Source organism: Lepisma saccharinum, chromosome 19 (assembly GCF_977018435.1).
Source record: "Lepisma saccharinum chromosome 19, izLepSacc3.1, whole genome shotgun sequence".
In the NCBI taxonomy this organism is placed as follows: Eukaryota; Metazoa; Arthropoda; class Insecta; order Zygentoma; family Lepismatidae; genus Lepisma; species Lepisma saccharinum.
The window spans coordinates 60,551,446-60,577,742 of NC_139247.1; the positions used below are offsets into that span (position 1 = coordinate 60,551,446).

General features: G+C 39.9%; 1 protein-coding gene across 1 annotated transcript in view; it reads right to left on the minus strand.

Annotated features, from left to right (window-relative positions):
* Positions 1-7,601: 7,601 nt before the first annotated feature.
* The window catches only part of LOC146002877 (uncharacterized), a 69,472-nt gene continuing 50,776 nt past the window's right edge, over positions 7,602-26,297 (minus strand). Inside the window, exon 7 of the mRNA XM_083140905.1 lies at positions 7,602-8,235. Coding sequence (XP_082997031.1) covers positions 8,173-8,235 — 63 coding nt within the window. The 3' untranslated portion in view covers positions 7,602-8,172. The remainder of the gene's footprint in view (positions 8,236-26,297) is intronic.

Below are 26,297 nucleotides of genomic sequence, written 5' to 3' on the forward strand. Positions count from 1 at the left end.
GGAGACCTACATTCAGGTGTAAAATATTTGTCCGGAGGGGAGGGGGTTTATCCTGGTGAGATAAAAATACTCCTTTGGAGTATGTTGATCTAGTTAACTAACAGTTTTGTCCATCTTGTGAACTATTTTCCATTAATATTATTATGTGGCTCATATGCACTTGATTTTGCTTAATTCACTTCACTTTTGTACTTTGGCTAATCGCAAAGATGATAATGAGACAATATGATGAAGGGACACTCGCAAAGAACGCACAGGATTCAAATCAGGAGTCCTGGTGTTGCAATGCACTGTACTAACCACTCTGACAAGGAGGTTGGCCCATATTCAATTGAATTTTATATTTGTCTTAGAGTTTATCCTATTGATTCAACAGTTTGTGAAATTTTTTACATATTTTGTAAAAATAGTTTCCGTTGGCAAAACTTACTGAATCCCAAAGCACCTAAAACTTGAATATATAAGAGTTGTCCGTTAAGTAGAATGTATAATATGCTTTCAATTAATAACCAGAGCTTAGATTTCTCATTGCCTTTCAAACTTTATAAAAAATTGATTGAAACAAAAGTATAACCACAAATACATTGTAATTGTTTCGGTACAACTATTATGTCTTCTAGTATATTACAATTATACACGAACATATTCAATATATGTAATTATTACAACTTTTTGTTCTTTGGTGAAAGACAAAAACATCCAGATTGGTTAATTTGATTACTTGTGATTATATAATTGGTTACTTGTATATATGTTAATTGTATTGGTTCTGTTGTTGTGGCCGCGGTGGCTCAGTCGGTAACGCGTCTGACTACCATGCTAAAGGTCCCGGGTTCGATCCCCGGCCGGTTCAAATCCGGGAACTTTTCTAACGGTGGAAGCGACTCCGGCGCCTACCCAGCGTCGAATAACATGGGTACCTGGGGGTAAAGGTGGTCAGGGGCGTGATGCTGATTACATCACCCCCACTCACGACCGGATCAAGAAAGTGTGGGGCGTTACCCCCACACCCCCTATACGCCTTCATGGCGTGGTGCTATACACAGGGGAACACTTTATTTTTTTTTTTTTTTTACCTTTTTATTGGTTCTGTTGTTTTTTTTTGTGTATAAACTTACAAGGGTCGTTCAAGGTTGACCGGGATTTTCGTATGTAAATAATCGATGAATAGCCGGATCATGATGAAACTTGCGGGTGACGTAATGTATTCCTTCGTGAGTAACTAGCGCCCGGCATGACTTATTTCGCGCATGCGCAGCAGTTGCAGCGAACATGGTGGCAAGCAGTGTGTCTGTGAGTGTGGAGCAGCGGTGTGTAATCAAATTTCTCGTGAAGGAGAAAGTGAAACCAGCTGAGATTTTCAGACGATTGCAAGCACAGTATGGTGAACAAACGATGTCGCGGACAAGAGTGTACGAATGGTGTGAGCAGTTTCGCGAAGGACGGGAGCTGGTGACAAATGAAGCGCATGGACACATTCGCCCGACTGCAGTCACACCAGTTAATATCGCACGTGTTAAGCAAATGATTCTTGAGAACCGGCGAGTAACAGTGCGGGATATTGCTGCCGAGATGAATATCAGTGTCGGGAGTGTTGAGACAATCATTCACGACCACTTTCGCTTCCGCAAAATCTGTGCAAGGTGGGTTCCCTGCCAGCTGACATTCGATGAGAAGTGGACACACAGGACAGTCTGTGAACAGCTTCTGAATCGGTTTCGAGCAGAAGGTGATGAATTGTTGCAATCCATCATCACGTGTGATGAAACATGGTTGCACAATTCAACCCCAGAGACCAAAAGACGCAGCATGGAGTGGCAGCATAAAGGTTCCCCGCCCCCCAAGAAAAGCAAAACGCAGCCGTCCGCTGGAAAGATCATGGCAAGTGTCTTCTGGGACATGAAGGGCGTTATCCATGTGGATTTTCTGGACAAAGGGAGCACGATTAATGCCCAGTATTACTCCACATTGTTGAGTGGTGCTGTACGAAAGTCCATTCGCAAGAAAAGACCTGGGATGTTGTCTGGAAATGTCATTCTTCTCCATGACAATGCCCGCCCTCACACGGCCAATGTGACAACAACAACTCTGGCCGACATGTGCTGGGAAGTTCTGCCCCATCCCCCCTACAGTCCGGATTTAGCCCCCAGTGATTATCATTTGTTTGCACCCCTTAAAGACCATCTGGGAGGGAAGAAATTCACGACAGACGAAGCACTGCGGAGCGATGTCCTCCAGTGGCTACGACAACAACCAAGTTCTTTCTACGCCAAAGGAATTCCGGAGCTGCCAGAACGATGGCAACGGTGCCTCGCCGCGCACGGAGAATACTTTGAAAAACTGACATAGTTTGGTGTTTCTTCTGCTACCTATTTCCTCTGCAGAAATAAGTCCCGGTCAACCTTGAACGACCCTTGTAAATTTTGTGTGCTTATCTGCCTTCTGTAATTAGGATTTTGTAAACCTTCGGGTTCAGTGGTAAGCAATTAAATTAAAATGCACACTAATTAATTAGTTCAATAATGTCAAGTATAATTGCACTCAAGCCATAAGGAATATAATAATATCATAATAAATATGGTCTCAGGGATCGTGTTTATGCAGTTGGACCTTTAAAGCGAGGTAACTTTGTTTATACAGTTACATTATTCAATCCTGTAAATTACGTAACACAAGAAAATAGGTTTGAAATCTATATAATTAAATAGATCAATTCACATTATACAAGCTGCCCTCTTACGCACAAACCACACACTCACTCACACATTCATCGGCAGATAACACAATACTAATCCTACTACAAATACTTTTATTTTCCTGGAATAATATCCTTTTTTAGCTTTCATTTAAATACGGTGGTCAGCAACTTTTCTTACTCAAAGCAATGTGATTTTAGGACTGATAATTATACTCAAATGATTATTACTTACTAAGGGTTTGGATCAATTAAAAAATTACTTTCTCAGTTCACAAATGAATAATTACGACGAAATGTTAGTATGCGAAGTAGATAATGTTTATGTCAATTTGGCTACGGAATATTGTGTAATCCAATACTTAGAATCTCCCGCCGATATTCTGGATCGATCTCCGACGTTCATAAAAATGCTTTTCTTACCTTACGGCTGGACTTGGGTCATTGCTACCTGGGATGTCATCTCAGATGGACACTCGATTAACGGAATCACTTTCACTTCCAGAACTTAACGTACCATTGTCAACCCGTATTCCTTTCATTCTTCCTTTCTCTGGAGTAATCTTCGCTGAAGCAAGGATCTTCCATCTGCACAACGATGGATTGGCACCTCAACAATGGATTGGCACTTCAACAATGGTTCAGCATCTCACAATGGATTGGTCGCCTTGTAATCAAGGGGTCCCGGGTTCGATACCCGATGGAGGCACAAGTGGTTCGGATCCCACTTTAAACTGTAGGTCCAGTCCCGATTAGCCTTACTGTGCACAAAGTGGACTTAAAACACCAAATCAAATCACAATGGATTGGCACTTCAACAATGGTTCAGCATCTCAACAATGGTTCAGCATCTCAACAATGGATCGACATCTCAACAATGGATCGGCACTTCAACAATGGTTCGGCACTTCAACAATGGTTCAGCATCTCAACAATGGATCGGCACTTCAACAATGGTTCAGCATCTCAACAATGGATTGGCACTTCAACAATGGATCGGCACTTCAACAATGGTTCAGCATCTCAACAGTTCACGATCTCGCACACATTGAAATCAAGAGTTCACAGGGTTACAAATGCGGCGGTTAGCTTTAAATAGTTCAGGCAGCGTTTCTAAGATGTTATGCAATTATTGGGCTATAATTTATCACGGCGGTAATCAAATTCACGCGACGACAGATGGAATTTTGTCGTAGACGTAGGCGCGATCGGAAGGGGGAAAAACCCCTTGCCGCTCTGTAGTGATCTACTCACCCATGATGTGGCTGTTCAACGTGTCGAAAACTAACAAAGACTCTTTTGCGAAATCAACTAGCGCGGATGTGATCCGAACGAATATTCAACTAGCACTGTTTTCTTTCAGCTTCACGCGAAGACTTCCATGTCTAGCCTCTATGCTTAAGTCCTTTTCTACTTTCCCTCCAGAAAAACTTGTCATCCGTCATCTACCCCTGTATTGATGAAATGCACCCTTGACGGGATTAGGTGATTGACCCGTTCATTGTCCATCAGCATGGAAAGTGGGACAGCTCAGCGTGAATGCTATCTTCTCAAGCGTCCTTTTGTTATCTTCCGTGATTTTTGATCCTCAATTACGGCCTTATCCTTCACTCGATTTTTATTAAACTTCAGAATCTTGACTTTTAGAATGTGTTTTACCATGGTCTTGAATTTCTGCTCAATCGGTCCACTAGATCAAAAGTTCCTTTTTTCCGTTAATGTCCATAAGAACATATACAAATGCTGTTTCCCAAACGATTTGTCGTGGCCAAATGCAACATTAAACATCATCCACCTGCACATTGCCTTAGTTTTACTAGTATTAAGTGTAGAATTATACTGAATAAGTTTCTTAATTGGAATAATTTAATCTATAATTATTTTAATCAGATTTGTTAATCTGTAAGGCGTGATTTTCCGTTATAATTTAACTGTGTTGAAGCAGTAATTTAATAGTTTCATATTTGGAAAATACCAATAAATTAATGTGCTACTATAGTTTTACATGCCAATATAAATGGACAATCACCCAAATACATTTTTCCTAATGAAGGAGGCATGGATTTTATCTGTAGGTCCAGTACAAATTAGCCTGAGCATAAAGTGGACTTAGTTTAACTTGACTTTTTACAAGAAATGCGTTAATTTGAAGTATATGTGAATTCTGGGTAACTCGCAACCTTTGAATGTATACGTATGCACATATATCCACACTTACATATGTATGTAAATTTACTGGAACAAATGTTAACGCAGGCAGCAACCTTTGTTACGAATAAAAGTAATTGGTCTTGTAAAAAAATGATTCTTGGAAATCTCATCAGGTAAACTTCCAAATGTAAGGTAGGTAAGATAGGATCTACTTGCAGACTGAAGATTCACCATTAAAATATTTCAATCTTGCTACTTTCACAATCAAAATTTGCCATTATCAGTAATTCTTTTAATTCTAGAGAGATTATTACACTACTAAAAATGTGTTAGGTTGAAGATGCCAAAACAAAACTGGTTTTTGGATTTGGTTTGTTCTACTTAGCCTTTCTCACTCAAAATAATGTATTTATTAAAAAGAAACCTTTTTTCTAGAAACACTAAAATTGTTTACTAGCAAGTAGTGAAATGTTGATTATAGCAACGTTTCAGGGTAACTATTTTCCCCTTCAGGCTTTTCTTGGCATTGGACGTTGCTATAATCAACATTGGACTAATCGTAAGTAAGCAATTTTAGTGTTTTAGGAAGAAAAGAAAAAAAAGGTTTCTCCTAAAGACATTATTCCGTTTTTCTCACTTTTGACTAATTGCAAAGATAATGAAATCAATTGAAGGGACACTTGACAAAGAATGCCCAGGTAAAGGTTCAAACCTAGGACCATTTGTGGACACAAAATAACTGGTAAAACCTGAAATGTACAATATAATTAGCCAGAATTAACTGCAAAGTGCAAGTATAGATTGTCAGTTTTTATAAGTGCCATCTGTTAGCAGTTCTCGGAACCAATGAGAAAATGAATTCTTGTGCCATCTATTGGAAAACATCAGTACTAACGAGTTTGAGAAGAACACTTACGCCATCTAGTAGCAAAAGCCTGAACTAAAATCGAAAATTTTTGCAAACTATTTCAACCTTTGTAGTTCAGTCAGGAAGGAGGAAACTCAAGTACCGAAGCACGTGGATTACCCTCCCCGGAGAGGAGCATTGTTTTCCATGATAGGAAAGGTATGTGTTGTGGGCTTTTACTAGCCCCAGAAGGGCAGTGCTGGCTCCGTAGAGCCTGAAGTGGGGCTAGATTAGGTTGAAAGGAACTTAGGAAATTGGCAAAGTGGATGGGAGAAGAGAACAGAAGGAATTTAAAATGCTATGTTCCTTGAAGGGGATTCGAACCAACAACGTTCGGAACTTGAAGTAATGCCCTTACTGACTGAGCTACCAATGATATTCACTCAATCATTTTTCGGAACTTCTATTTACCTTGCAACAAAGCAAGGATGGAAAAAAAATACAAAGTGCTACTTCTATCTAGTGACACTAGTCAGCATACATCAACTTGAAGGAATACATGATAAGTTCTAACACTTCTTTCAAAGACTGGAATATTTGAAAATAATTTAAGGTTATTCTTGCTGTGGTGCCAGTCAGTCAGCACATAGCAACTTGAAGGAATAAAAGTTAAATTCCAATTGCAACAATATATGAAAACAATTTAAAGTTATTCTTACTGTTGTCATAAAAATATTATTACTCTAGATTGAAGTTGGTTTGTATTTTTTTCCTCTTCCTTTGTTGGAAGGTAAATAGAAGTTCCGAAAACCATTTGAGTGCATGTCCTTGGTAGCTCAGTAAGTAAGGGTGTTACATCAAGTTACATCAAGGTTGTGGGTTCGAATCCCTTCAAGGAACATAGCTTTTAAATTCCTTCTGTTCTCTTCTCCCATCCACTTTGCCAATTTCCTAAGTTCCTTTCAACCTAATCTAGCCCCACTTCAGGCTCTACGGAGCCAGCACCGCCCTTCTGGAGCTAGTAAAAGCCCACAACACATACCTTTCCTATCATGGAAAGCAATGCTCCTCTCCGGGGAGGGTAATCCACGGGCTTCGGTACTCGAGAGTCCTGTCCTTCCTGACTGAGCTACAAAGGGTGAAATAGTTTGCAAAAATTTTCAATTTTAGTTCAGGCATTTGCTACTAGATGGCATAAGCATTCACTTTCCATTAATTGGTTCTGAGAACTGCTAATAGATGGCACCACTAGTTAGTTTACTCAATGCAGATAGTTTTTACATGTTCGTAGGTAGTCTCTCCATACATATTTTCGATATTTATTCAGGTCTTTTTCTCCCATTTCTACAGACTCTTACCCGTTGCCATAGCCATCCACCAGTTCAAGTCAAGTTTTCTTTGTCTGCTTCATGCTTGGAAAGAATAGTATGTAGTGAACCTACAGTAAAATGAAAACCAGACCCCCCCTAGACTACAAGGTAATAGAATAAGCTACTGCAGAGGTCCACTTGAAGCATGCATTGTTGCCATGAATAGTTTTAGTGTGTTTTAATAATTCTAATAATTTAAATATTTGCTCAATTCTCTTCCAAAAATAATATTCAGCATTAAATTTTAAAATTTTACATTTTTTTAACTCGTTGTGGTATATCTATTTTGGTTACTAAATGATTATTTGCATTTTAAATTTTGTGTCAATTGTAAGTCAATTCTTTTTAGTCATTCATAATGTTTTTATTTTTAACACCTCAAACAAACCTTTACTTGGTGGATGGAAACTACTTGAAATAGTCCAGTAAGTTTGTTGAATGCATTGATGCAAACTGAATCCAGAGTAGAAATCATACATTTGAATTTACATTTATTTGTAGCTTTTAAGACAACCTTAATTTAGTAATGAAGGACACATTACAAAACATGGTTTATTATATGCATTTTTGTTACATTTTATAGTTACATGAAACAGTAATAGAAAAAATATTCAAGTAATATTTATGAAAAAACAAAATTCTTTTTACTAGATGTAATTGCAAAATTTGTATCAGTGATACCATTAGGAGACAACCACATGTTCAGAGTACTTTATTTCATAATTGCGTCATACTTCCACAGACTAATACTTGAATAAAATGCTGATAGTTATACAGGACAAAAACATGATCACTCGTGCAACAATCATTTATTTACATATTTTATAAATGCTTGCAACCCACATATATGGCAAGATGATTACTAAAAATATATAATCAAAAATCACTTTCTTTGCTTTTTGATAACTCTGCAAAGTTATTTTATTGCTATTTTTTTCCCACGGTGTGCAATTATGAATAGCTTAATTTGTATACATATGAAACAGACCACATGCTTTACATAATGGAAGTAAAATATACAAATATGGTATGTAGTATTATTAGAGAAATCAACATTTCATTATCACATGTAGAGCTCTTGAAATCTGCAGGGTGGCATCCATGTAGTTTCATGTTGGTGGTTTTATTACAACTCTGTAATATTTCCTTGTATTGGCAACCGATAAGGCAGTCTGAAAATAGGAAAAGAATGTTAGTTGCTAATTACAAATCAAATTCTGTCACAAATTGTAATAATAGATTCTTTAGATGAGTGATGTTCAGCTTAATATGTGTACAACAAAATGTACTATTTTTCTATGGCCTGCTATGTGTATAATATATACCTCTATATCAGCGGTGTATACTTTGGGTAATCTAGGTAATCGGAGATGACCCGGCTATAATTTTTAGTATTTTTTTTATTTCTTTGCAATATTCTTCCGAACCAATCTTTGATTCATACATTTCTTTGCTTCCAGTGTGCAAATGTTTTCAACCGTTTGCCGCTGAATGTCCGAGAGGTTTTTTCCAGCTGGATGAATCTCGGAAGGGTGAGATTCCACCGCCTCCCTTTAAATCCCTTGACGAGAGGGAGGGGAGAGGGGCCAGGGTAACCTCCTTCTGGAGAGAGTCGCCAGTTGCATTCTCCACCCCAGAGCCTTTGCCGTTCCCTCGGCTAGCGCCTTCTTCTGCCATTCTTCCCCAATGGCCTTTGTATCAAAGGAGCTGTGTTGTTTAGGATGGGGAAATTTCTTAGGAACGGGAATTCTAGGTTCACAAATTACTAACTGAAAAGGGAAGTAGGGAAAATACATCTCAAAGTGTGCAAGAAACAGGGAAATCTGAACGTACATTTGCGAACTAATTCTATGTTAATTCTCATTTTACATTTGCTTCTGTCTTCCTGATCTCTGCTATTTGAACAGAATTTGTCAAAGGGAAAAAGTTTAAATATTGAAGATGCAGGTAATTAAATAAATTAAAATTTAAACTAGAAATTCAAGAAATTACACCGACCTCCGTGGCAGAGTGGTTAGCATTATTCCATATCACGCCAGAGCTCCAGGGTTCGAATCCGACCTGGGCATGTGTGTTGTTTGTAAATGTCCCTTCAGCTATTTCATATCATCACTTGTCGCGATTAGTCAAAAGTGGAAGAAAGGCGACGTCAAATAACAATTTAATAAATTGATTAATGAAGTAATTAAACTATTTAAATGCTTACTTTTTTTTCCATTTTTGTATATTAAAATGCGTGATTACTTTCTCTTTGTAGCCTTCAAAACCAGTGAGAGTACTTCTTTCACGGAAATGAATAATTTTTGAAAGGGGAAAGCTATCAGAAATAAATTATATAGATACATATATATTAGTTAATTTACGTTGCTTTGATTAATAGTGATCATAAAGATGAAAAGGGCCTCCCCGATGGCGCAGTGGTAGCGTTGTTGCCTTTCAAGGGGTCCCGGTGGAGGCACATGGCACAGTGGTTTGGATCCCACTTTAAACAGTAGGTCCAGTCTCGATTAGAAGAAACACAATGAATCCAACTTGGAGAACCTCGTGCATCGCAGGAAATTTAAAGCTGGAAAAGGGAATTTTTCAGCATCCATAAGGAATTTCATTCTGAGTGAACACAAGAGGAGATTGGCACGGGGAATTGAATGCGTGTTGTAGGTGGCTTTGTGTTGTGCTTGGTTCTCCTATTGGCGATTCGAAAATTTATTATTTGTTTAGGTGTTAGTGGTTTAGTATTCGTGCTAGTGCTGCATTTACTGAAGTTAAACGCAATGGATATAATAGAACAGTTGGGTGTGAAAATATTTGGAACAAGATCTTTTCCGGAGAAATTGCAAATTGTTAATGCAGGTAGGCCAGTAGCATCTCTTGTACCACAGATCTTGAAGTTATACTTACGTGTATAAAAACAAAAATCGGGAATGCACGAGTAACTGGGTACTGGGGTAACTTGAATTTTACACTTAGATTAATATTGAGGGTTTTTATTTCACTAGCACATTCCTTTCATATTCTATGTTACAGGTTTTTTTTTATAGGTTTATTATACTTTCTTGTTTTATTATTTGAAATTCCAAACTTAGATTAACTGCAATCACAACAATTAATTGATAGTGGTCGCAACAATAAGGTAAAATTTTCCACACATATATTCATAAATCCTGTATGGATGCTGAGGTAAATATGCAGGGAGACTTCAAGAGTGGATAGATGAATCAAGGGTAGGAGATTACCCACTCGCTAAAACCAGCATACGCCACTGCTCTATATATATCTGTGTGTGTGTGTATATGTATGTATGTGTGTGTATATGTATATATATATATATATATATATATATATATATATATATATATATATATATATATATACAGGGTGTTTCTAAAGGTCGTTTACAACGCTTGGGAGGTGATTCCTCACACGAAAACAAGCAAAAAGTCTAAGTTCCATTTTTACGACTGAGGCTTCGTTTCCGAGATAGGAGCCTCGCAAAAGGTGACAAAGTGAACGTCACACCTGACTGGAACGAATACTATAACAGATAGAGAGGCGGTTCCAAGGGAATCATAAAGGAATCGTATGGGCTCAGTCCGGAAGTCACTATGAAAAGTTCACTGCACGCATGCGCAATGGAGTCCTCAAAGGAATTGGGGATTTCCAGCAAGAACAATGCATGGAAAGTGTATGTAACGCAGCAAGAAGGACCGTGACAATGATAAATGCGTTCAAGACAACACATCCCGACCTCAAACATCAAAACATGAGCACCGAACACAAAATCCGAAAAGTTGAGCACGGTTGCATACCCCAGTTACACACGCGAGGAACGAACGAATCATGTCATGTGGCATACGAGAGACACATTACTCCACCAGGAGGAGGGAAAGAAAAACACAATATCAGATGATTGCGACAACGTGTAATTTTACACGCGACAACTGCGTAAATCCCCCCCCCACACACACACACACACAACAAACAACAAATGCTACAATGTCTTGCGTGTGCGTTTCACTGTACACCAACTGAAGATGTCACTTTCAACATACAAAGGAGGTGGGGAGCAATACCAAGAGTGTTCTCACTGGGATTTGCCGAGAACGATAATCACAGACGGTTTTCAAAATGTCTGCCGTTCACTTCTACGCAGAGATGACAGCGACGAATCAAGGATTGTCGAGTACGAGCAAACAAGCTAGGTGTATATGCTACCGTCGCGGCGGCGACGTTGATGCGAGCAACGAGGTCCTCAGCTGATGTGACAGGTGTGTCGCATACGAGGATTTTCATATCTCCCCAGAAGAACAAATCGAGAGGGTTGAGATCTGGCAACCTCTGTGGCCAAGGCATAGGTTCATCCCTACCATTGAACCTATTACGAAACACGTCATGCAGGAAATGTCGTACATTACGATCGATATGAGCTGTTGTCCCATCGTGTTAGTACCACATTTCTTGCCGCAGTGCCAAAGGTACGGTCTCCAACAGTTCAGGCAGAACCTCACTAAGAAATGCATGCTACGTGCGATCAATCAGGCGAACAGGGAGAATGTATGGTCCAATTAAATGATCATGTACTATCCCGCACCACACATTCACTGAAAACCTGTGCAGGTGATGGGCCACAAAAAGTGCATGTGGGTTGTCAAAGTCTCAGACATGACTGTTTCTACTATTGAAGACATCCATCCTGGTGAAAATGGCTTCATCTGCCCACAATACCTTTCCCCAGAAGTGATGGTTTGTGTCCAGCTGATTCAACAACCATTGGCAAAACTCAATACGAGGTCGAAAGTCACGAGGTAACAGTTCTTGTACTTTTTGCAGTTTCAAAGGGTGCATTCCTTCTTTTGACAACACTCGCCAAACATTCACATGACACGTGTTTCGTGCCCGAGCGAGCACGCGCGTACTGGTGCCAGGATGTTCTGCGACCGCTGTTAACACATCTTCTGCAAACTGATATGTGCGTACACTTCGGGGTCTTCCAACGTCTTGCCGCGGTGGTAAGACTGACCCTGTTTCACGCAGTCGACTGTCCACTACCTGAAAGAAGGCGTGAAACGGTAAACGTTTATGTGGAAAGCGTTCTCCATAAAGACAACTTCCCTCACGGCTATTAGCACGTGCCTCCCCATACATGAGATGCATGTCTGCTAACTGCTGGGTCGTATACGCAGCCATCTATGTAATAGGGAGCTGGAACTGCAAAGTATCGTTTTTGTTTAACACTGGCACACTGCAAAAATTGACCGTATCACCGTACGAACACCAAAGACCAATTGTTGCGATACTTGACTTGCCCACTCCACCACGTCAACTTCTTTAAATACAACATACTAGTACTCTTCAATGCGTATTACAACCTAGAGCGAACTGCTGATCATATCCCAGCACCTGCAACACGATTGGGACGACAGCCGGAGAGAACCAACCTTTCGAGCTCCTCTCGCGGGTACAGCAGCCATGAAGGTCAAACGTAGACTACGAGAGCCAGACTTGCCTGCGCAGCGCTTCCAAAACTGGTCTCTTTTACGTCACAGTGATCGCGCGCGAACACTCTTGGTATTGCTCCCCACCCCCTTTGTGTGGTGAAAGTGACATCTTCAGTTGGTGTACAGCCACACGCACTGTCCGTGCGTAAGATATTGTAGCATTTGTTGTTTGTTGTGTGTGTGGGGATATTACGTAGTTGTCGCGTTTATAAATACACGTTGTCGCAATCATCTGATATTGTGTTTTTCTTTCCCTCCTCCTGGTGGAGTGATGTGTCTCTCGTATGCCACATGACACGATTCGTTCATTCCTCGCGTGTAACTGGGGTATGCAACCGTGCTCAACTTTTCGGATTATGTGTTCCGTGCTCATGTTTTGATGTTTGAGGTCGGGATGTGTTGTCTTTAACGCTTTTCTCATTGTCACGGTCCTTCTTGATGCGTTACATACACTTTCCATGCATTGTTCTTGCTGGAAATCCCCAATTCCTTTGAGGACTCCATTGCGCATGCGTGCAGTGAACTTTTCATAGTGACTTCCGGACTGAGCACATACGATTCCTTTATGATTCCCTTGGAACCGCCTCTCTATCTGTTATAGTATTCGTCCCAGTCAGGTGTGACGTTCACTTTGTCACCTTTTGCGAGGCTCCTATCTCGGAAACGAAGCCTCAGTTGTAAAAATGGAACTTAGACTTTTTGCTTGTTTTCGTGTGAGGAATCACCTCCCAAGCGTTGTAAACGACCTTTAGAAACACCCTGTATATATATACAGGGTGTTGCAAAATACCTGTTACAACGCTTGGGAGGTGATTCGACAAGTAAAAACAAGGAAAAAATGCCATGTGAAAAAATGTCGAAATCGGCACCGTTTTCGAGTGACAGGCGTGCGAAAATCGCCTCACACCATGTTTATGGCACAATAACTCAAGAAGGAAGAAATATATCAATGTCGGATTAAAATAATACAAACAAAATCGTACCTAGCGAATACAATGGTGCATCAATTGAGGCCCAGTGTAAATTGCGCAAGGGGACTCTCAAAGAAAGTGGGGAATCCCCTGATGGAAAATATAGGTAATTTACTACTGTTTTCTACATAATGTTGAGATCGGAATGTAGCCAGTAAAAATTGGCGACGTATGTCCACATGTCTCACTACTGCTGGGACACCATCCAAAAATGGAAAAAATACGGGAAAATCATAAAAAACGTTTTCAATCCCTTAATGTTGACACACTACTTTCCAGTACGAAAAACAAAAGTTAAACAATGGCCACATGTCGTCAAGCTGTACATACACTACAAGAGAGCTCCCCAAAGAAACTGGGTAATCCTCGAAGGAATGAAGACGGAGAATGGCGAGAAAACGCACACAATGGCATGTAACATTTCCAGTCACAGCACATCTGGAAGGGATTCCACTGAGAAGCGCACAACCTCCGCACATGCAGATCGACGGTATGAAGTACAGCGATATCCAGCATTTTCACTCGCACCTTTCACTAAAGGACACTATGCGGTGCTGATAGGGGCTCACAAACACCGTTATACTCAGAGACGTTGTTGAAAATGTCCGCCATTGACTTCAAGACAAAGATGGCATCGGCGAAGCACTGATTGTCTGGTACGCGCAAATATCTCTGGCATGTCACCAATTGTCCCAGCAGCGGCACTAACACGAGCAACGAGATCATCAGTACATTCCACAGGGGTTTTATACACACAAAGAAATCCAGTGATGTGAGGTTGGGGGAACGAGGTGGCCACGGTAAAAGTCCACCCCTGCCAATCCAACGATCGCCGAAAATATCGTTGAGTAAGGCCCTGGCTCCCCGGTCGAAATGTGCGGGGGCGCCGTCGTGTTCAAACCAGATACGTTGTCTACCTGCCAGTGGCACGTTTTCCAAAAGTTCAGGTAATACGTTATGTAGAAACACCCGATACTTCCCACCACACAAAGTAGAAGGCAAAATGTACGGGCCTATCAAGTGGTCACCTACTACGCCACACCACACATTCACTGCGAACCTATGTTGATGATGGCGCACAATGATTGCATGCGGATTGTCCATATCCCAGGCGTGGCTGTTGTGGCTATTGAACATGCCGTCCCTGGTGAATATTGCCTCATCGGTCAACAAAACTCTTGTTGGGGAAATCTGGAATGGCAAGAGTTTGTTGCACGTACCATTGGCAGAAATCCATGCGTAGGGGAAAGTCCGTGGGCAGTATGTGGTGCACCTTATGCAATTTGTATGGGTGCAATCCCTCCTCCTGAAGAACGCGGAACACATTGCTATGGTGGGTTTGTTGAGTACGAGCAATGACACGTGTGCTGGTGTCAGGACGGTCTCGTATCGCGTCCAACACGTCCTCTTCAAATTGCACGGTGCGCACAGTGCGGGGTCTTCCACAATCCCACCTACGGGGTAGTAGAGATCCAGTTTCACGCAGTCGAGCATCAAGTCTTTGAAAGAGTGCATGTGCTGGTAACCGCCTATTGGGAAAACGCTCTTGATACGAACGCCGTGCTTCACGGCTGTTTCGGTTTGCCTCTCCATAAACGAGATGCATATCAGCAAGCTCGTGGGTAGAGTACTTTACCATTCTCCTGTTCGAGAACTGCCCAGCAACAGGGGCACTTTCCCTCCGAGTGACGGATCACAACTACCGTGATTAGCACCCACGTAATGTCACACAGGTGTCCACGCAGTTGTTGCAAACCGAGAAAGAACACGGGAATACGTACTCTACGTACAATATTCCTTGGCGCAATTCAACCATACACACACGCCAGACTAAACTCCACGCTGCGAGACGCAGAACAAGACAGGAAAACAACGGTCGACTACACTCTCTACGTAGTATCCACCAACACTAATACGTAACAGGTGACCTACACTCACAGCGCCTCTAGTGGGGCTTTCTGTATCAATTAGCTGAAATCAATCTGAGCGTAATTTGACGGCATAGCGTCATTTTCGAGTGAATTTCCTATGTCCCGAGTGCGGGACGGTGCCCCAGCAGTAGTGGGACATGTGGACATACGTCGTCATTTTTTACTGCCTACATTCCGATCTCAACATTATGTAGAAAATAGTAGTAAATTTCCTATATTTTCCATCAGGGGATTGCCCACTTTCTTTGAGAGTCCCCTTGCGCAATTTACACTGGGCCTCAATTGCTGCACCATTGTATTCGTCAGGCACGACTTTATTTGTATTCTTTTAATCCGACATTGATATCTTTCTTCCTTCTTGAGTTATTGTGCTTTACACATGGTGTGAGGCGATTTTCGCACGCCTGTCGCTCGCAAACGGTGCCGATTTCGACATTTTTTCACATGGCATTTTTTCCTTGTATTTACTTATCGAATCACCTCCCAAGCGTTGTAACAGGTATTTTGCAACACCCTGTATAAATGTATGTATGTTTTGTGGTCTATGAATTGTTATTTTTTGCTGTGGTTTGTCATGATGTGAAGAGTTCATCATTTTCTATGTTTATATGTTAATTATATTATGAATGTATGAGTGCAAGACGGCATGAGCCTTAATCTCCGCCATACAAAATAAGAGAAATAAATTAAAAATAAATTGCAAACATAGGATGAAAGACAAAATGGATGATGTGATGAGCCTAACCTGCGTCCATTGGCTTTGTAGCATGTAACTGTATCCATTCCTCCATGGAGCGCAGTTAACGTCTTTTCACTCAAGAGGTAAGTCTCTTCAGTTATTTTACACAATTATAATTTTATTATTACCTTGGTTAATTAGTATAGAAAATGAAAAAAATGCATACATCGAGGTAAGCATGTTTAATAGATACTTGCAATAAATGGGGGGGAAAATACTTAAAAGTTTCTAGCTACCTCTCTGGATGACCACGTTGAGTGTTCAATTCATGATCTTGCCACCGAGGGTTCGAATCTTGATTGAGTTTATTTTTACGTCCACACTATGCACAGAAATCTAATCGGGACCGGACCTACAGTTCAAAGTGGGATCTGAACCACTATGCCATCAGGATTGTCACTGCAGTTCAATCTAAAACTGAACACTGTTTTCAAAAGCAGCTAGCGACTAGCAGCTTTGTGATACACGCTAACTGCGCCAAAACTGACTTGCCTAACCTATTCACATGTTTATTTCTGTTATTAGATGCATATGTGTGTAGGTTTGGTGTTCTCAGCATCCATCACGAAGTTGCTAAAGCTGTCACTAGCCGTTCGTCCCCTATTTCTTCTGTTCCATCTTCACCATGAGGATTAGCCAAAGGTGATAGGAAAAGCTACTAAAATAATTTGGCCATTACACGAGGATTAGCCAAAGGTGATACGAAGAGCTACTAAAAGAATTTGGCCATTGCATTTGCAACTTGTAGGAGATTATCTTCAGTGTTCGGAAAGTTACTTTTTAAAAGCAAGTCAGTTACTGGTAATTGAGAAATAACCAGGACTTTCTGCTGAGATTTTCTGGTTAAACTACACACAATCAATGATTGTTAATTGTGAATCAATAAATATGAAGACTTACAGATGCTTTATTTATGTTTCTGGCATGCAATATAAAAAACTTCATTATTTATATTATTACGACAAATGATTGTACAAAGAGGCAACTTTGTTTGAATGATCATTCATTATATTTTACTCTCTATGTATGTGTTTTCCAAATGAATGCAGCAATCCATCGAAAATGCTCTGAAGTACAGCTAAGCCATTGCCGCTGTTAATGGTATCAGTTGGATTTTATTTACAGATACCAGCCGATACTTTTGCGGTATTTTGATCATTCACGGGTCTGCAAAAATGCCATGTGACAAATTCGCGGAGTCAAATTATCCTGTAAGTTGTGGAAAATTTGATATTTTTACCAATATGTGCAAAAACTGTATTCGTGATTACATAGCAGGTATTTTAATATTCTGATGTAATTTTTAAATATTTCAAAGCAAGAAAAACCCTGGTAAATTAATGCTTATAATTGGAATGGAAAACTCGCCCACTAGTATTTTGAATGGCTTGTCAGTTTTCAGTCATCATCGGTATTGGTCCAAAGTAGTATCAGTCTGCAGTCTCCCACAATTAGACATGACATTACAATAAAGTGTAGATGTTGTACATTTAGCATGCAACAGAGCCAAATTTTCTTGCCTAGGCAATATAACTAAACTCCTTCACCATTGCATGCAGAGAAAAACAGTTCTTCTGCCACGATGTAAGTTTTCAAATTACCAAGGTAAGTGCTGTAAAGTAACTTGATAACGTTAATTCTATGCAAAAATTAGCTCTGTTACAGATAATTTCAAAAACAGTTAGTTAGAACTTCTCAAAGTTACGACCCCCACCAACTGCCACTGGTGTGTAGGTCCAGAGTTACAAAATGTCAAATAGTGCCAAAACTTTTTACGAATTTCATGCATGTCAAATTATAAATACATAATCATTTGTATGTAAATAATTCACCCGCTTCGGAGAAAGGCCTGAAAATTGTGTGTTAATAGCTTAAAATTATATATTTGCTCATTACGCCATCATCAGGTAGCTACTACTGATCCTTCACCAGCTCCTCTGGGGAAAGATGGAATAGGTACCTGTTAACAGCGTAAATTTAATTCCATTTACTACTAGCGCCATGATTGGGAACCAATTGAACTACTTATCATTAGACTCTTTTGAAAAGATATAATACCTACGTGTTTCTTATTTATTTTTTTATTTACTACTAGCGCCATCATCGGGAAAGATTGAATTAGTGATCATTCATCGCCTCTTTAATACCCAATTTAATTTCATTCGCTGCTGGCGCCATCATCGGGAACCAGCTGAACTACTACTCATTCTCCTATTAACACGCAACTATCCAATCTTTCCCCAAGGAGGTGGTGAATGACCAATAGTTCAGATGGTTCCCGATGATGGCGCTAGTAGTAGATGAAATTACATTTACGCTGTCAACACGTAGGTATCCTATCTTTCCTCAAAGTGATGAGTGGCCAGTAGTTCAGTTGGTTCCCGATGATGGTGCTAGTAGTAGATGAAATCAAATTTACGCTGTCAACTCATCGGTATTCTATCTTTCCTCAAAAAGATGAATGACCAGTAGTTCAGCTGGTTCCCGATGATGGCGCTAGTAGTAGATGAAATTACATTTACGCTGTTAATACGTATGTATCCTCTCTTTTCTTAAAGGGGTGAATGACCAGTAGTTCAGTTGGTTCGCGATGATGGCGCTAGTAGTAAATGGAATTTACACAGTTAACATGAAGCTATTCTATCTCCCGCAAACGAGGTGAATGATCAGTAGTTCAGTTGGTTCCCGATGATGGCACAAGTAATAAATTATATTTAATCAACGCTGTTGGCACGTAGCTATCTTATCTTACTCCAAAAGGAGCAAATGTTTCGTCGTTCAGTAATGATGATTCAAGAAGCAAAACAAATATAGTATACACTTTTAATATCTATCAGATCACTCCTGAATATAGATAAATGATTCGTAGTTCAATTATGACTCTATAAGGAATGAAATATAATTAGCCGATTTTGTGAATCGAGAAAGAAAGGAAGGGAAATAAAGGGACTAAATATAAATTGAAGAGATGGGAGTGATTTGAAAATTCAGGTGGGATATGAAACTAGGACCTCAGCTGTTAATTTTTAGTTAATGTACTTGCATCCGTTTATGCGGGAAGGGGAGAGGCAGTTTGAGTTGCTACCAGAGGCGAGGCGTCCGGTCATCGGGAGATGCGGCGATGACAAAGCAAAATAATAAAATATTGCTTTTTAAATGTTTTACAGAAGAAAAAATAAATCAGAATATTCGCATATTTGAGCGAAATTAGTCAAGTAACACTATTAAACAGCTAGAAATACGCAAGAGATTCGCTAAGTTTAGCGCGTCGAAAGGAGAGCCCAGTTCTACACCACCTCCCCCCGTGCCCAACCGTCAGGCTGCGTTTCCGTTGAGTGCAATGCTGTCAGGCGGGCCAGCTCATCGCAGCAGGTCTGCGAATCCAAGGTCCTTCGACCGCTTTTCCCCCGTTTTTGAAGGTCTGGTCATGAGACTTTTTTTCCAGCCTCCTTGTTTACAAACACGGCAGGATTTCTGCGACATCAAGATGAAACTTCTCAGAATGTCTAGCACTGTAAAGCATGCAACGCTCTTGATTTTTAAGAGAAAAAAAACATATTGAAGGGCATCGCAACGCAACTTACACAGAATACATGATGAAAGTAATGGTGCATAGAAAAAAATATAAGTAAGCAAAAGCATAAATTTCCCCACGGTTAGTGCTAGAAAGAACTGAACAAAAGCGGTTCTGGATCCATTCTATTTTCTTCATAGTATTTGTTTTTAAATTTTTTTGGACCCTGCGGTTCAAATATCGATTTCTGGGGAAAAAATGTTCTTGGTTTACAAAACACGAAGTAGTTCCTGCTGTTTTGTGTTTACTATGCTTACAAATGACAAGATTGATCAAGATTTTTGTTCTCGAGGTGATAGACATACTTACTCAAACAGAACCTTTTCCCTAACATATCTTACTTTCATACCAGGGATGGCCAAAAATATCAGGATTCCGGAAAATCTAAAATTCTCGATTCAAAAATTCTACTACCCGGATTTCGGAGAGAGAAGTTTATTTATATATATATATATATATATATATATATATATATATATATATATATATATAGATTTAGCCATCTCTTCTTCACACGTCATGTATGCACACTGTTATCATCATTATCAATGTAGGAATGCCCCCTCCACCTCCCCGGGTTGAGAAATTGACCCTGACGTTTGGCAAGTCTTGCAATAACTACATAAAAATGTCACGCTTCGCCACTGGTTGCTACATACCTTCTTCGATGATTCCATTTGTTGACTCGAACCCATGGCCGTGTATATATATGTAGATAAATAATGGGAGGTTCAACTTCCAACAGACCAAGGAGGTGCATTCCAGCGTGACATTTTAACACACAATTTAAGGTTCTAGACATGAGATTTTGACTTAATTTGTCTGTGAAACATAGGCTACAGATGCTAGTAAATTTTATTGGTGAAATGTGCAATTATATCCATTCACAAACATTTAAACATTAATGGACCAGGGTTCGATTCCCGGTTGAGGAAGATAGTGGTTCGGATTCCACTTTAAACTGTAGGTCCAGTTCCGATTAGCCTATCTGTGCACAAAGTAGACTTAAAACAACAATTCAATTCAATAAACATAATGGAATTAAAAACAATAATAATTTCCATATTAATTCATTTTGTTATTCACATGGAGTAGGAGCACTTTTCGTGGAATGCTCCAGGATAGTAAAATTTTAACAGACCGTTAATAAGAACAGAAATAGTAATGATTATTATTATTATAAATAAATTATTAATATAATTAAACTAATTGTATTTATCAATGTTCATCTATTAACGTTATTATTCATTAAGCTTATTGTAGGAATAGATTCATATTTCAATTTCTATTTTCAGCTTTCGAAAAAATATCGAAATATGTCTAAATTTCACTTTTTGAGACTACATGCAATTAATTATTGCTAATTACAATATTTTTTTTCATGACAAATTCTGAAACATGCTTCAGTTATGAAGAAAATAACATTATAGTAAATGAAGAATGTGTGGCCATTAAGTATTAATACAATTTTCAAAATTCTTCCAAATATAATGAAATGATTACTTGTTGGTTTGATTATGTAATTAGTGCAAAATGTTTACTAAACCAATTGGAGGTGTTTGGACCCGTTAAACCCTCTCCAAGCTCGAAGCTGTGTTCCAAACACTTTTGATTAACTCACTCCAATAATGAATGGTTCAAACGCATTTGTTTAACTCGAACAGTTTTTTTCCTGTGTACGGAAGTGTTTACATTATCATTTGACATGTTAAAATGGAAATTCCATTTTCTTTTCACAGACAGACAAGAAAGAAGTACTCCACATAATTACATAATCTGTTAGATTGCAGGAAGGGGCAACGCAGTAGATGATAATTACTTACGGGTATTAGCAATCAATCAACAACTGCGCACGGTACCGGCTCCATCCAGCTGCACGCACCAAGCACCAGCGGGCTATTCCCCCATTTCAGGTCATCTCGGGTAACCTCACAAACCGCCACAACAGGCACCAGGCTTCATTATTTCCTCGTCACTTTGCGGGCAATAATCTCCAGGGACCGCACAAAAGTCTCATACATCGCCGCTCCAACCGCAATTGTGTTTTTGTCCTCTTCTTAGTGCAAAACTGCGAAAAAGCCTCGCGTTTTCATCTGGCCACTAAATCTCTCTCCACTCTGCATTCGAGCTACATTAAAGAGAGATGTTCACTGACGGCCTCTTCTCAAGAATGTCTCATGCGTCGTCGCAACTAAACTTATCAAAGGAATGTTTAAAATATCTAAGGTTGATCCATCTTCTTGCATTTGTTCCACCTTGAGCTGACTTGTAATAAGAACTTAGCAGTTCTTTGAATATTAAGTAACCATTGTCTTAAGTACAGATCTGTAATGAAATAAGTTTTCTCGTTTGGACACTTTCGTGGAACGTAGGTTGGAAGTTTTTGTAAGAAGCGACTGATCTGAAGAAGAGATAGCAAACCATTTTCGGGTTCGGGTTATTCTGATCAGAATATCGCCTGGACACGATATTACCAGTAACGTGGACATTCCATGGTCCGAATAAGATCGTCTCTAATCTAGAGCACTTGTTTTTCTCAAATTAAGAAAGTTCAAAATAATTGAACATGAATTTACTAACATGTGAAAAATAACTCGCCGACCTCCATGGTGGAGGGGTTAGAACAGCGCGCTACGACGCCAGGGCGGGTTCGAATCCAGGCCTGGGAATGGGTGCTCTTTGCGGGTGTCCCTTCATCATATCATCACTCGTCCTTATTTTCGCGACCAGCCAAAAAAAGTGGCAGAAAAGCTAAGTAAAATAAACCATGTCAATCAATCGTATAAAATAACTCGTGAAAAAAATTACAATATCATTCCTGAGAATTTCACGTGACATGATTAACAGTTTTCACATTACTTCGGCCAGTCTCGCCACCGTAAAAATTTACCTTAATGGTCAATACGAGTTATTTATTATCGAACCAAGGACCCTACGTTACCTTGGCGGACAATGATTAGAAATAGTGCTGCTATAATAATCTTATTTCAATACTTGACAATGTTGACTGTCGCAGTACTTGTTTAGGATTTAGGATTATGATCGAGAGTATTTGTTTTCGCCATACTTACACGAGGCTTATAATAAATAATATATGCATAAATGATCAGGAACTTTACTTTTCATGAACTGGACCTAACGACCTTTGTCGTTCAATAGATATTCATTTTTAATTTTTTTAAACATTAATTTCCTTTCCAAGACAGTTGTTTTTACAATACAATGTATACGATCTCAACTACAAGCTAGATAATGAATACGTACCGTTTGTTACATCTGTCCTCAAGTAATAACAATAACAAAATTAATGTAAGTATTTTAATAATTATTATAAGCTATAAATTATATGAAGGTATTAATTGTAAACATTTATATTATTTCTGAGACACTTGGTTCAAAGCCCTCCCGAAATGCATTTCTGGATACATGCCTGGGAGAGGATCGAACCGGCTCGTCGACACCTTTCTCCAGATATCTCCGATTTGGACATTTCTTTGGTTCAGCAGTCTGGTGGATTCTGGAAAACACGGGTGGTGCTTTCTACGGGAGTGTAAACACTGAAGAGGAAATGGCAGCTCGAGGTTGTTGCTTGGTAAATGAGAATTTACGTAAGTTTCCGCTCAACCATTCTCTTCTTCAATCACCACCCCCACGCTTCAAGACATCAGATGATGTAGGGCTCAAAGGGCTTTGTGCGCTGCCCGCAAACCCTCGGATTAATGGAAGGCTAGAGGATACAAGTGGGCCTTCTGTAATAAACAGCCGAATGTGGAGTTCCTGCGTTGTATTGGCCGGCAGCAAAAGTTGTGTCGCAGTTGTGACTAAATTGGATGCTTCTGAGCTTCGAGTCATAGAACAAAGCTAAAAATCCTAGAGACAATGAACTCCGGTGCGCAGTGGCGGGTCGTGCTGTGAGGAAATTGTTGCCAGATGTAGGAAATTGAGATAATATGTTTTGCTTGTGGTGCAGTGGTTGTCATAAAGTCATATGTTTGTGTGGGCACTTGGGACGGATGAAATTTTGTTGGGTATCTCATCGAGGCAAGAATATTCTAATCTACATTTGCATTGTTTTATATACGCTCAACAATTATATGGTGCAATACAAAGGAACCAAGTTGGTGTATGATCTATACATGACAGTAACATTGCAAAAAATGAGTCCCGATAGGTTGTCGATCTTGTCTATCTTTATTGATCGACTTAAACGTGACACTGTAAGGATTGTACCGAGAACGAGACGGCCTTGTAAAAATCGAGACGAGACCGAGACTTACCTTTCAAGATGGAGACGATAAAAAAAAGGCAATTCGAATTCGAGACGAAACCGAGAATAAGACACTCATTTACATTGCCAATCTCGTCTTGGTAAATCCCAATAACCATTAACCAAGGGATTAATTCTTGATTACATTTTCTGGAACTAAACGCCCTTTCCCAGTACAATAAACACATAAAATCTATGTGATGGAATATTCTATGTTGAATGTATTTCTAAGTCTCTTCCACATCTCAGACTTAGTCGTGGCGAAGAGGACGAATTATGGGCTGATGAAGTAGATGGAATCCCTGGCTGTGAAGCAGAATGCTATAACCAACATCACGAGTTTGTTGATTGGCCGAAATAGTGTATTGTAGTTTTCCGTCACTTCCCTTCCTATTACGGCTAATCGCGAAGATAATGTGCAAAATAAATATTCGCAAATATTGTTTGGCACTTTACGTCCATATACGTTCATTGGGACTAGACAGAATTTAAAGTGGGACCCGAATCACTGATATGTTAACCCCGGCAATCGAACTAGTGACGTTTTATTAATTAGGTAAAAAAGACAGGAATAAACAGAAAATGAAGGAGGGGAAAGACACAAACGCATTTCTTCAAATCTGATGAAAAGATCTGTGTATGAGCAACAGGTACATGACGACACGTATAATTCTATTCATGGCTCATTCATAGAGATTGAGGCGTACTCAGATCGATACGCGTAGAGATTTCTATGTCCGTGGAGAGAATAAAATTTGGCGACACCCTTCAACTTCGGTGGCGAGATCGAATCAAGTGATAAGTATGAAGTATCCTTCGTCCCACAGACACTGTGGAGCAACGCCGTGCATAACGCTGGATTGATTGATTGATTTACTTTTTTACTTCGCTTCTTGTGCCACTTTTGGATAATTTGCGAATGGGGATGAGTGATGATATGATCAAATTGATGAATGGACACTCGCAAAATCCATGGTAGAAAAGATGAGAAAGCGATTGGGTAGAGTGAAGCAGTACGCGCTGCTGTAAACGGCTGAGCTGCAATCACGTTGCCCCCTCCATGCAATCCCTCCCCCTCTCATTCGTTCACTGGTAAAGCCCTCTCGAGTCAAATTAATAGGGCACCAACATCTTCACGGGAGCCTTGATGTTTAATATTCTCCAACTTTTTCATCAGTTCTTATATTGTTTGGAGCTATCTCTGTCTCGACATCCCCGTAGTTACTGCTATTCAGAACCGAACTGTCTTGGAAATCTGAGCGCAATAATTCTCCTGATAGAGGTGCGGGCCGTAAACAGTAGATGACAACATGTAGTGCAAATGCTATGAGAATACTTGAAAGACCTTCAAAGAAAGATTCTTCGCGGTTGGGTGTCGAGGAGAATGTCGACATGGGCAATCACTTCCAGAACAAACCGTTAGAGGACCCTTTGCTACATCTTCGCAAGCTTGGACATGGCGAAATGCCAAGTCTTATCGCAGGTTTTGCGAGGCTGCTGGTCAAATCGTGCCGTTGTCTTGGACAAACCGTCAGTCAAGATCGTTCGACAATACTTGCTCAGCAGAACGAGACGTTGGCCCTCTGGACAGGCTCTCTTGCCCCGGTTCTTCAGCAGAACAAAGAGATTCCCTTGGAAGATGAGGCTTTTTATTTCCAGTTGAGAATCTCTGCGATAAACTTCTGAAATTTTCCTGGTGCAATGTTAACACGGTAGAATTAATTTCTTAATTAAGAGCACGGGTTGTTTCGCTTAAGTAATTAAACAAAAATACTCTTGGTATGTGCACAGATAATGTGAGTTGTATATCTTTTTAAAATATATAATTTTTAAAATTCACTCCTGGTGGATGAAGTAGCAAAGTCTAGCCCAAAGGCGGTCACCCTTCCGAGGGCGTACCTCATGAGGGCAGATCTCACCCTCCGAAGACTTGTGAGGGTGAGGGCGTGTAAGGGTGAAAGGCGAGTCATGAGGGTGTGTTAGGGAGGTTGAACGAAAATGACCACCTCTGGTCTCGCAAACGATATAATAATAAATTTGGAATAAAATGGATTTATTTTTATTAGTTATTATACCGGTATTGTATTTATACTATTCAAGTTAATCAACAATACTCAAATCGCCGCTGACAACTTTCTGCAAAGCTCCTATTGAGAAATTAATCAATACTTCCCCCTGTGGAGATTCGTGTTTTTAAATTTCCTGAATTCTGCTCAGTTATGCTCTGCGTGGTTTGGATGGTTTCCACGAGCTCAGT